Source organism: Oncorhynchus mykiss, chromosome 12 (genome assembly GCF_057628025.1).
Source record: "Oncorhynchus mykiss isolate SJ-2025 chromosome 12, ASM5762802v1, whole genome shotgun sequence".
NCBI lineage: Eukaryota > Metazoa > Chordata > Actinopteri > Salmoniformes > Salmonidae > Oncorhynchus > Oncorhynchus mykiss.
The window spans coordinates 4,273,283-4,286,708 of record NC_143033.1 but is presented as its reverse complement, the minus strand read 5'-3'; the positions used below and the strand labels follow the sequence as shown (position 1 = coordinate 4,286,708).

The 13,426-nt window shown below is 42.9% G+C and overlaps 1 protein-coding gene across 1 annotated transcript; it reads left to right on the top strand.

The window, feature by feature from the left end:
* Nucleotides 1-433: 433 nt before the first annotated feature.
* On the top strand, nucleotides 434-10,028 carry LOC110536871 (UDP-glucuronosyltransferase 2A3). Its single transcript, XM_021622549.3, has 6 exons — nucleotides 434-1,407; nucleotides 1,875-2,023; nucleotides 2,246-2,377; nucleotides 2,770-2,857; nucleotides 5,533-5,752; nucleotides 8,303-10,028. Exons 1-6 carry the CDS (start codon nucleotides 684-686, stop codon nucleotides 8,571-8,573), a joined length of 1,584 nt encoding a protein of 527 aa, XP_021478224.3. The 5' UTR covers nucleotides 434-683; the 3' UTR covers nucleotides 8,574-10,028.
* Nucleotides 10,029-13,426: the final 3,398 nt, after the last annotated feature.

The following is a 13,426-nucleotide window of genomic DNA, read 5'->3' as shown; positions in this document are numbered from 1 at the left end:
AACTTTTCTTTTTTTGTGTGTTTGTTGTGAACTTCATTTCACAAGTTATCAGAGGTCATAGACAGACAAGATCAACATCTTGATTATATGTTTAGCAGAGATCTTCTGCGTACAAAGTGACGCGGAAGGGCAACAAAAAAAAAATGCTCTTAGCTGTTTTTACAAGTGGTCTGAGGCAGTGGGTATATAACAACTTTACTATGTTTTTTGGGGGGGGGGATTTAATGATGTATCTACGAAGGTTCTAATGATGAACTTTCAGCATTAAGATGCTTTTGGGGCCAAGATATGAACGGAACAGAAGTGGCTCTACCTTTTGTGGAAATACTGTGAAATTCAAGCTCTTCTCACAGTAGGCTATGTGTTTGTTTTGTTCGCGTGTACTTTTACCTCATTGAAAAAGAGTTGGCTCAAGTTCAGGAGTTACACAACCGTTAATTATCATAATACCCTCTGACCAATAGGCTTTGAAACCGCACTGAATACTCCCTATTTTACAGTGTTGTTGACATATTAGAGTCACAACCTGCTGGGTTTTCACTTATTCCTCTCTTGGTTGTATGTGGTCGCCTTGAACACATCAACCTCCGGTCTACTTAGTCTGGGGAGACATCCTTCCAAACCTCATCTCGTTGACTCGGAAGTCTGGGTGTCAGAGGCTACTGTCTAGTCTATTCCCCAGGATGGTTTCTGTGAGGATGCTGCTGCTGTCGGTGCCCCTCCTGCTCTGCGGGTGTCTGGGCACGCAGGGTGGCAACGTGGTGGTCTTTCCCGGAGAGTACAGTCACTGGCTCAACATGCGAGTGATCCTGGAGGAGCTAGTGGAGAGGAACCATAGTGTTACCGTGCTGGTGTCAACCGCCTCGCCGTCCGTCGACTTCTCCAGGCCAGAGAAGTTCGGCTTCAAGGTTTACGATGTACCCCATGAAAAACAAGACTGGCAGGCTCTCAATGATGGCTTCATAAAGTGGTGGATGAACGAGTCTCACAGCACGTCCATGCTGCAACTGGGACAGTGGATCAGAGACTTCATGCAGAAAATGAACGTTCTAACGGTCAACATGTGTAAGTCTATGTTCAATGACAAAGAGCTTCTGGAGTCACTGAAACTGTCCAAGTTTGACGCGCTCCTTTCTGATCCGATGTTCCCGTGCAGTGACTTAATCGCGGATGCTCTTGACTTGCCTCTGATTTTCTCCTTGAGGTTCTCATTTGGCATGGTGTTAGAGAGGCAATGTGCACAGATGCCAGCACCTTCCTCTTACGTCCCTTCCCCGGAATTGCCGTACACAGACAAAATGAGTTTCTTTGAGCGGGTCCACAATTTCGTTACGTATACTTTTTTTGATATCTTTATGAGTGTACACTTACTAACGACCATGGACACTTTGTACAGTGAGATAAAGGGTAAGTTGATCAGAATTCCCACTACGTCCCAAATGGTACCCCATTCCCATATAGTGCACTACTTTAGACCAGACCGTGAACTATGTAGGGAATAGGATGCACTATGTAGGGAATTGTGCACACTATGTAGGGAATTTTATTTTATTTAATTGTACCTACTTAATAATACTTATTTTCCACCATAATTTGCAAATAAATTCATTAAAAATCCTACAATGTGATTTTCTGGATTTTTTTTTCTTCTCATTTTGTCTGTCATAGTTGAAGTGTACCTATGATGAAAATTACAGGCCTCTCTCATATTTTTAAGTGGGAGAACTTGCACAATTGGTGGCTGACTAAATACTTTTTTGCCCCACTGCAAAGTCAATACTGTATATATAATGTATGTAGACTGTGTAAATTATGGGTATATGTACATCTCCTTGGTGAATGAAGGTTCTGATTCTATTCTCTGCATGTATCAGGAAGTCCGACTAGGTTCTGTGAGATGATGGGGAAGGCTGACATCTGGTTGATACGAACATACTGGGACATTGAGTATCCTCGACCTTTCCTGCCAAACTTCAAATTTGTGGGAGGACTTCACTGCAAACCTGCAAAGCCACTTTCAGAGGTAAGGCTTTTGCTTTTAAACGCTATTTTACAAGCAGTGCTGATTGCCGATGTCCGAAATGGCACCCAAATTCCATCTAGTACACTAGGGTACCATTACAGACATAGACCATCCGTCAATAAGATACTGTCAGGCATGATGGCTGATTATCATTGAATCCCAATAAAGTAGCATATTTGGGACCATTGAGACACTGTGGACTGTGTCATTGTTGGTTATCAGGCCATGGAGGAGTTTGTGCAGAGTTCAGGAGATGACGGCATCGTAGTGTTTTCACTGGGCTCCATGGTCAAGAACCTGACCACAGAGAGAGGAAACACCGTAGCCACTGCATTGGGACAGATACCACAGAAGGTGAGTCTGGTTCTGTTTGTTTCAGGCTTCGTTCCAAAATGGCCCTATTTATGTACACTATGCCCTATTTAGAGCACTTACTTAGGGCTCTGGTCAAAAGTAGTGCACTATATAGGGAATATCGAAATAGTGAGCCATTTGGGAATCTGCCTTTGTTGTTATAAGTTGCCCATTGAAACTAAGCAGGGAGAACATATGTCCCCTCAATCTGATCCATTTGTGGGATACAAATATACAAGATAGCCTACTGTGTTTTCTTCTTTGTTTTTTTTTACACAGGATTTATTCAGAGGTGTTGATGAATTTGGCCATCGGGGCCCCCTTCAGAAAACCATAGCTTCTGGTTATGAGTACCGTTTCATTGCAGATTCTTATTCCTGTTTTCTCGCCAGGTGCTGTGGAGATACAGTGGGGAGAAACCAGAGACCCTGGCTCCCAACACAAGACTTTATGAGTGGATTCCACAGAATGACTTACTAGGTAATAACTTGTCTTTATAATCCTTGGCTTGCGAGTTAGTGCTGATCTAGGATCAAGTTGAAGATAACAAAGGTTAATAAGACTACCATTCTAATAGCCCATAGCTATTTTCATACAACTGGGATGTGTTGTTGCCTCATTTAGCTATCTTAAGACGAATGCACTAATTGTAAATCGCGTCTGGATTGGAGCATCTGCCTTAATGACTAAAATGTAAAAATGTATAACTGAGGAAAAATTCTAAACAACTGGACCAGAAATGATCTAACAGCAGCACTGGTCCCTAGACTTGTTCTAACCAGGGTATCTTCAACCTAGGGATTGGTCCCGAGACTTGTCCTAACCTGGGTATCTTCAACCTAGGGATTGGTCCCGAGACTTGTCCTAACCTGGGTATCTTCAACCTAGGGATTGGTCCCGAGACTTGTCCTAACCTGGGTATCTTCAACCTAGGGATTGGTCCCGAGACTTGTCCTAACCTAGGTATTTTCAACCTAGGGATTGGTCCCGAGACTTGTCCTAACTTGGGTATCTTCAACCTAGGGATTGGTCCCGAGACTTGTCCTAACCTGGGTATCTTCAACCTAGGGATCAGGTCACCCCCTGTCCATTCACTATAAACTAAAAGTCCAAACTGATCCTAGATCAGCACTCCTTCTCTGAAATGCTTTATGAACATGGGCCCTGTAGGTCCCACACAGTCTTTGACCCTACAACCCTGTTCTCTTTCTGTCTGTCACGTTCGTCTAATGATGAAACCAAGGCCGAGACTTGTCCTAGCCTGGGTATCGTCAGCCTAGGGATCAATGGGACCCTACAACCCTGTTCTCTCTCTGTCTGTCACGTTCGTTGTAATGATGAGACCAAGGCCGAGACTTGTCCTAGCCTGGGTATCGTCAACCTAGGGAACAATGGGACCCTACAACCCTGTTCTCTCTCTGTCTGTCACGTTCGTCGTAATGATGAGACCAAGGCCAAGACTTGTCCTAGCCTGGGTATCGTCAACCTAGGGCTCAATGGGACCCTACAACCCTGTTCTCTCTCTGTCTGTCACGTTCGTCGTAATGATGAGACCAAGGCCGAGACTTGTCCTAGCCTGGGTATCGTCAACCTAGGGATCAATGGGACCCTACAACACTTTTCTCTCTCTGTCTGTCACGTTCGTCGTAATGATGAGACCAAGGCCGAGACTTGTCCTAGCCTGGGTATCGTCAACCTAGGGATCAATGGGACCCTACAACACTTTTCTCTCTCTGTCTGTCACGTTCGTTGTAATGATGAGACCAAGGCCAAGACTTGTCCTAGCCTGGGTATCGTCAACCTAGGGATCAATGGGACCCTACAACCCTGTTCTCTCTCTGTCTGTCACGTTCGTTGTAATGATGAGACCAAGGCCGAGACTTGTCCTAGCCTGGGTATCGTCAACCTAGGGATCAATGGGACCCTACAACCCTGTTCTCTCTCTGTCTGTCACGTTCGTCGTAATGATGAGACCAAGGCCGAGACTTGTCCTAGCCTGGGTATCGTCAACCTAGGGATCAATGGGACCCTACAACCCTGTTCTCTCTCTGTCTGTCACGTTCGTCGTAATGATGAGACCAAGGCCGAGACTTGTCCTAGCCTGGGTATCGTCAACCTAGGGATCAATGGGACCCTACAACCCTGTTCTCTCTCTGTCTGTCACGTTCGTCGTAATGATGAGACCAAGGCCGAGACTTGTCCTAGCCTGGGTATCGTCAACCTAGGGATCAATGGGACCCTACAACCCTGTTCTCTCTCTGTCTGTCACGTTCGTCGTAATGATGAGACCAAGGCCGAGACTTGTCCTAGCCTGGGTATCGTCAACCTAGGGATCAATGGGACCCTACAACCCTGTTCTCTCTCTGTCTGTCACGTTCGTCGTAATGATGAGACCAAGGCCGAGACTTGTCCTAGCCTGGGTATCGTCAACCTAGGGATCAATGGGACCCTACAACCCTGTTCTCTCTCTGTCTGTCACGTTCGTCGTAATGATGAGACCAAGGCCGAGACTTGTCCTAGCCTGGGTATCGTCAACCTAGGGATCAATGGGACCCTACAACACTTTTCTCTCTCAGTCTGTCACGTTCGTCGTAATGAGTAGACCAAGGCCGAGACTTGTCCTAGCCTGGGTATCGTCAACCTAGGGCTCAATGGGACCCTACAACCCTGTTCTCTCTCTGTCTGTCACGTTCGTCGTAATGATGAGACCAAGGCCGAGACTTGTCCTAGCCTGGGTATCGTCAACCTAGGGATCAATGAGACCCTACAACCCTGTTCTCTCTCAGTCTGTCACGTTCGTCGTAATGAGTAGACCAAGGCGCAGCGTGAATAGAGTTCCACATATTTTTAATAAAGAGAAACTCACCAAAACAAAACAATGAAGAACAAACGAAACGTGAAGCTACTGGTGTGCACTCAGGCAACTCAATATAGACAAGATCCCACAAACAACAATGGGGAAAATGGCTACCTAAAAATGATCCCCAATCAGAGACAACGATAAGCCTCTGATTGGGAACCATATCAGGCCACCATAGACATACAAACACCTAGATGACCCACACCTAGTCACACCCCGACCTAACCAACATAGAGAATAAACAGCTCTCTATGGTCAGGGCGTGACATTGTCGTTGTGTTGTATATCCCAAAAGGGCATCCGAAGACTAAAGCCTTCATCACTCACGGTGGAACCAACGGACTCTATGAAGCCATCTACCATGGAGTTCCTATGGTGGGTATCCCTCTGTTCGCTGACCAGTCAGTCAACGTCATGCACATGAAGAACAAAGGAGCGGCTGTCATCATGGACTTCAACAAGATGACATCCAAAGATCTGACGGAAGGACTCAACTCTGTGATCAATGACCCATCGTAAGTCCTTTTGCAGACACCAAAAAAAAAAAAAAACTATTCGCTTACGATTGGTTTCCTCACTTGCTGATTGGCTTATTTCAAAGCCAACAACCTGTGTCAGGTAAGGTATTTTTTGACATTTACTGTATTAAAAAGTCCGGGAGGAAATTATCATGTTTTAGTTGTTCTGGAATGCCTCACTTCTCCTTAAATATAAAACAAAGCAACAGTGAACATGTCGTCCCCCACGGATGATGTCCCCCTTGGGACACCCATCGGGGTGGCAGGGTAGCCTAGTGGTTAGAGTGTTGGACTAGTAACCGGAAGGTTGCGAGTTCAAACCCCCGAGCTGACAAGGTACAAATCTGTCGTTCTGCCCCTGAACAGGCAGTTAACCCACTGTTCCCAGGCCGTCATTGAAAATAAGAATTTGTTCTTAACTGACTTGCCTGGTTAAATAAAGGTAAAAAAAAAAATGTTTTAAAATAAAAAATTGCAGTTGATTTCTATTTGTATTTATTATGGATACCCATTAAGGCAGTTTATACAATTTTAAAAACATTAGAATACATTCACAGATTTCACAACACACTGGGTGCCCTCAGGCCCCTACTCCACCACTACCACATACTGTACCCACAATACAAATTCCATTTGTACGTGTGTGTTTAGTGCGTATGTTATCGCGTGTGTGTGTGTTTGCACGTGTCTGTGTTGCTTCACAGTCCACGCTGTTCCATGAGTTGTATTTTTATCACATTTTTAATCTCATTTTACTGTTTGCATCAGTTACCTGAGGTGGAATAGAGTTCCATGTAGTCATGTCTCTATGTAGTACTGTGGAATAGAGTTCTGTGTAGTCATGGCTCTATGTAGTACTGTGGAATAGAGTTCCATGTAGTCATGGCTCTATGTAGTACTGTGGAATAGAGTTCCATGTAGTCATGGCTCTATGTAGTACTGTGGAATAGAGTTCCGTGTAGTCATGGCTCTATGTAGTACTGTGCGATTCCCATAGTCTGTTCTGGACTGTGAAGAGACGTCTTGTTGATGTGGGTGCATGGGTGTCTGAGCTGTGTGCCAGTAGTTTAAACAGACAGCTCGGTGCATTCAACATGTCATTACCTCTCATCAATACAAGTAGTGATGAAGTCAATCTCTGCTCCACTTTGAGCCAGGAGAGATTGACATGGATATTATTAATGTTAGCTCTCCGTGTCCTTTTAAGGGCCAGCCGTGCTGTCCTGTTCTGAGTCAATTGCAATTTTCCTAAATCCCTTTTTGTGGCACCTGACTACATGACTGAACAGTAGTCCAGGTGTGACAAAACTAGGGCCTGTTGAAAATATGGCAAATAGGAGTGGCAAAATCGTCCGCTATTATCCTCAGTAAATTTCCATCCAAGTTTTCAGACCCCGGTGGCTTATCATTATTGATAGACAACAACAACAAAAAAATCACCTTTTCCACACTGACTTTACGGAATACAAAAGTACAAATCTTGTCTTTTATAATTTGTCCAGATATACTTGGATGTGTTGTGTCATCATTTGCTGCTGGCATGTCATGTCTTAAGGTTTCTAATCTTGCCAATGAAAAAGTAGTTAGCAATGTCATTGTGATGAATGAACCATCTGATTCAATGAATGATGCAGCTGTCATTGAAGGTGCTCCAAAGCTTTTTTACTGTCATTCTTTATGTCATTTATCTTGGTTTCATAGTGTCGTTTCTTCTTCTTTTAATTCAGTTTAGTCACATGATTTCTCAATTTGCGATACTTTGGCCAATCGGTTGTGCTGCCAGACTTATTTGCCATTCCTTTTGCCTCATCCCTCTCAACCATACCATTTTTCAATTCCTCATCAATCCACAGCGATGTAACAGTTTTTAAAAGTTATTTTCTTAATGGGTTCGTGCTCATTAGTAACTGGAATAACCAATTTCATAAATGTGTCAAGTGCAGCGTCTGGTTGGTCCTCATTACACACCACAGACCAACAGGGTCTGGTTGCTCCTCATTACACACCACAGACCAGCAGCGTCTGGTTGCTCCTCATTACACACCACAGACCAGCAGCGTCTGGTTGCTCCTCACTACACACCACAGACCAGCAGCGTCTGGTTGCTCCTCATTACACACCACAGACCAGCAGCGTCTGGTTGCTCCTCATTACACACCACAGACCAGCAGCGTCTGGTTGCTCCTCATTACACACCACAGACCAACAAATATTATTTACATCAACAACATAAGAATACAGCCAATGAAGCCTCTGATACACTATATTAGGCCCCGCCTTTGGAACTTTGGTTTTCATAGACACGCCTACTATGTTGTGATCACTGCATCCAATGGATCTGGATATGATGCTTTTCAAGCACATTTCTGCAGCATTAGAAAAAGATGTGATCAATACATGATGATGATTTCATTCCTGTGCTGTTTGTAAACTACCCTGGTAGGTACTGAACCAGGTTGCATGCACTGGTTACAGTTTGGTGTGATGGCATAAACAGACTGGATACTATAAGACAAAAATAACTACTATCCCTTTCTCTTTCACCAGGTACAAAGAAAACGTGATGAGGCTTTCCAGTCTCCACCACGACCAGCCAATGAAGCCATTGGATACAGCAGTGTTCTGGATTGAGTTTGTGATACGCAACAAGGGTGCCAAGCACCTGAGGGTGGAGTCCCATAACCTGAGCTGGTACCAGTACCACTGTCTGGACGTGACCGCTGCCCTGCTCTCCGTGACGGCACTCTTCATTATAGTCTCAGTTAAAACATGTACTTTCTGCTTCAGGAAAACTAAAGCAAGACCGAAGACAGAGTGACTACCCTGGTCTGGTAATAATGTAATGTACTGAAACAATCATGGTGAGACATTATCGTAGTGGGCGTTATCATCATGGGTGACATTATCGTAGTGGGCATTATCGCCGTGACCGACATTATCGTAGCGGGCATTATCGTCGTGTGCGGCATTACCGTGGTGGTCATTATCGCCGTGGGTGACATTATCATATTGGGCATTATCGTTGTGGGTGACATTATCGTAGTGTGCATTGTCGTCGTGGACAACATTATCGTAGTGTGCATTATCGTCGTGGACAACATTATCGTAGTGGGCATTATCATCATGGGCGACATTATCATAGTGCGAAAGGGTCTTCATGAACTAGGGTACCCATGAGCATTTCCTACACGGGACAACATGTTAAAGCTGCTGATAAGTCATTTATAATAATCAGCCATTTTGTTTTCATGTCATTACATTAAGATATATGAGGGGATTTTAACTATAGTCAATAAAATGTCCTTGGTGATTTAACACCTATGTGTATCCCTTTATCATGGTTGGTGTCTTGATTGATTTGTCCAAAATCATGTGCCATAAAGCATTACCTTTCTGTCCTTGCATTTATAGCAGTGTAAGTTGTCATTATAACATATAAAAAGCATTACCTTTTCTGTCCTTGCATTTATAGCAGTGTAAGTTGTCATTATAACATATAAAAAGCATTACCTTTTCTGTCCTTGCATTTATAGCAGTGTAAGTTGTCATTATAACATATAAAAAACATTAATCAGTTAAATTAGACATTGAACTTGGATCTAGTTGTCGTACAGTTTTTTTTGTATAGAGATTTCAGAAATCCAGCGTAGCTACATAACATTTCGTGTCTCCTTATGTCATGGGGACATGTCTCCTTATGTCATGGGGTGAAAACAGTTGTTATGGACATGTCTCCTTATGTCATGGGGTGAAAACAGTTGTTATGGACATGTCAGGATTCACCTAGCGGTCATGATTTGGGGCTGTACAAATGTTTGATGTATTAGAATAATTGATTGTGCTTATGTTATATTAATAGTTAATAGGGTCCTAGACTACAGATTAACAATATTCATTATAGAGGTTTAGAATTGTTCCACAGTTGTTTTCTCATTCACTCGCTCAATGTGTGACTGAGACAGAACTCTGCAGGGGAGTGTGGGAGATAAGCGACTACTCAGACATTCCACAATAAATCCACTTTGGGGAGGGGCTTTTAGATAAACCCTGAAGCTCTATGCTTGTATCGCCATGGATGCAGGGTATTGGTCTCCGGAGTAAAAAGGTAATGGCGTAGGCAGTGACATCACTAAGGCGGGACTTTGGTTTAATTAAACAACTTGTGACCTTTAGTATGAGGCAGAACTTACTCAGAAACATGCGTGCTATGTTCCCGTTTGTCAACTTCTGTCTGCAATTGCATTAATAAAGGTTTTTGAATGATTTCATTAAAGACGTCATAATGCTAATTTCACCAATGAACCAATGATTGACAAGGACGTGAGGAACGAAACGTTATAACATATATATAAAATTATATATGGAATTGCAAAATCAAATGCTTCTGACATAAAAAGTCACCTTACCTTACCCGGAGTAAAAAGGTAATGCTTACAACCTAAATTGATAATGACATTAACTTGGCCTCCCGGGTGGCGCAGTGGTTAAGGGCGCTGGGTTCGTGCCCAGGCTCTGTCGTAACCGGCCGTGACCGGGAGGTCCGTGGGGCGACGCACAATTGGCCTAGCGTCGTCCGGGTTAGGGAGGGATTGGTCGGTAGGGATCTCCTTGTCTCATCCCGCACCAGCGTTGCCAGGTGCAAGGTGCTCCGACACATTGGCTTCCGGGTTGGATGCGCGCTGTGTTGGGTTATGTATCGGAGGACGCATGACATGCCTTCTTCTCTCCTGAACCCGTACGGGAGTTGTAGCAATGAGACAAGATAGTAGCTACTACAACAATTGGATACCACGAATTTGGGGAGAAAAAGGGGTAAAAGTTAAAAAAGATAATGAAAACTTGGTTCTTCAATAATTATGTGTGATCCAAAAGAGGAAAATAAAATAACGATTTCTAGACAACAGACAGTGCATTGCATAAAACAACCCAACAACAATATCAAATCAAATTTTATTTGTCACATGCACCGAATACAACCTTACAGTGAAATGCTTACTTACAAGCCCTAGAATCACACAGTCTATTACTGAACTTTATGTTGAAAACAAATATTTGAATGGGAAAAGACTGTCATGCTGGATTGACAGCACGTTTTTTACCGAGTTCCCAGTTGTCTTGAACGCGGCAGAAGTCATGCTGGATTGACAGCACGTTTTTTACCGAGTTCCCAGTTGTCTTGAACGCGGCAGAAGTCATGCTGGATTGACAGCACGTTTTTTACCGAGTTCCCAGTTGTCTTGAACGCGGCAGAAGTCATGCTGGATTGACAGCACGGTCAATGTATTCAACCTTTTCTGGCCTATGGTGTTGCTAAGTGAATGTTTATCCTTTTTAAGCTTGGAAAATAGACCATTTAAGACAGATGTTTTAAAGCCTTAAATCCAGATTTGGACCACAAACCCTCTCCACCGTATAGCAGGCAGAGGAAGTAAAATAGTGATTGCTTTGAAACGCTTGCAGTTAGCCACTGATTCGTTCCAAACCCCTCATTGTACAATTTGCGATTTCCAACTTGTCAAATGTCCGATGAGAACCGATACCTTGTATCTATAATTTATCTTCATAGGATTGAAAAGGATTTGCCAGTAGATTGTGGACGTGGTTCATGATGATGACTGCTTGTCTAGCTTGCTAGCTAAGATTTTGAAAGTAGCATGATCAGTCCAAACAAAAGTTACGGTTGCTATAACGTGATTTGAGGTCATTTTATCCGTGGCCAATGACCTTGAACCTTCTTGGATGGGCACTCATAATGTAAATCTATGGCAGCATCCAAGACGGCTTCAACTGTCTAGCTCTCCCTGTAGATTCTGCAGTGACGTAGTGTCTCCATGAGTGACAGAACACTGAGCCAATCACAGCGCAGGTACTTCCTGTATATAGCCATGTTATTACCTCCCTGTATATAACCATGTTATTACCTGGTACTCCCTGTATATAGCCATGTTATTACCTGGTACTTCCTGTATATAGCCATGTTATTTATTACCTGGTACTCCCTGTATATAGCCATGTTATTACCTGGTACTCCCTGTATATAGCCATGTTATTACCTGGTACTCCCTGTATATAACCATGTTATTACCTGGTACTCCCTGTATATAGCCATGTTATTACCTGGTACCCCCTGTATATAACCATGTTATTACCTCCCTGTATATAGCCATGTTATTACCTGGTACTCCCTGTATATAACCATGTTATTACCTCCCTGTATATAACCATGTTATTACCTGGTACTTCCTGTATATAGCCATGTTATTACCTGGTACTCCCTGTATATAGCCATGTTATTACCTGCTACTGCTTGTATATAGCCATGTTATTACCTGGTACTCCCTGTATATAGCCATGTTATTACCTGGTACTCCCTGTATATAACCATGTTATTACCTGGTACTCCCTGTATATAGCCATGTTATTACCTGGTACCCCTGTATATAGCCATGTTATTACCTGGTACTCCCTGTATATAACCATGTTATTACCTGGTACCCCTGCACATAGACTCAGTACTGGTACACCATGTGTTTATAGTTATTGTTACTTATTGTGTATTTATTCCTCTTGTTATTATGTTTCTATTTTTTCTCTCTGCGTTGTTGGGAAGGGCCTGTAAGTGAGTATGTCACTGTTAGTCTACACCTGTTAATGAAGCATTTGACAATTACCATTTGATTTGTGTTGAATGCTGTAGCGGTGCGTGAGTAAAATCAGTGGGGAAGCCAAGTATATTGTATTATTGACTGTATGTTTGTTTTACTCCATGTGTAACTCTGTATTATTGACTGTATGTTTGTTTTACTCCATGTGTAACTCTGTATTATTGTCTGTATGTTTGTTTTACTCCATGTGTGACTCTGTATTATTGACTGTATGTTTGTTTTACTCCATGTGTAACTCTGTATTATTGTCTGTATGTTTGTTTTACTCCATGTGTAACTCTGTATTATTGACTGTATGTTTGTTTTACTCCATGTGTAACTCTGTATTATTGACTGTATGTTTGTTTTACTCCATGTGTAACTCTGTGTTATTGACTGTATGTTTGTTTTACTCCATGTGTAACTCTGTTGTTGTTGTTTGTGTCGCACTGCTTTGCTTTATCTTGGTCAGGTCGCAGGTGTAAATGAGAACTTGTTCTCAACTGGCCTACCTGGTTAAATAAAGGTGAAATTATTTATTTATTTTTAAGTCAGGGGGGAAAAGCCATATTACAACCGATGTGTTGTGATAATTGCGTTGTTTGTTCTATAACCTGTGAGTTCATATGCCTTGCCAACGTGATATAAAGGCATGAAGGCTGAGACAATAAGAATAAATAAATTCAACCACACCTTTGTTTCATTACAAAACCAGGGAACAACATCTGTCTGATGAAGTCCACAAATCAAATATTGCATATAACAAACAGTTACATGACCGGCTGCAGGGGTCAAGAAAGTTAATGTTTCTGACATTTTCAGACTTCACAACAACTTGATTTAGAACCACAGAGAATTTTACCGCAAGTCGCCAAAAACGTTTCCTCCACTCCTCGGGCACCATTTCAACTTCAACATTGTAATGAATACTCAGGGAGAGAAAGGTGTGGATTCACGCGCAGAGCGCGGTAGGTGTTTATTTCACCTTCACAGGGTGCGTGCAAGTTGAAAAAAGGTCGCAGTTGCA

Coding starts and splice junctions, on each gene's coding strand:
- LOC110536871 (XM_021622549.3), top strand. CDS start 684: ATGGTTTCTGTGAGGATGCTGCTGCTGTCGGTGCCCCTCCTGCTCTGC. Junction 2,378..2,769: donor TGGGACAGATACCACAGAAG/GTGAGTCTGGTT, acceptor TTTTCTCGCCAG/GTGCTGTGGAGATACAGTGG. Junction 5,753..8,302: donor TCTGTGATCAATGACCCATC/GTAAGTCCTTTT, acceptor CTCTTTCACCAG/GTACAAAGAAAACGTGATGA.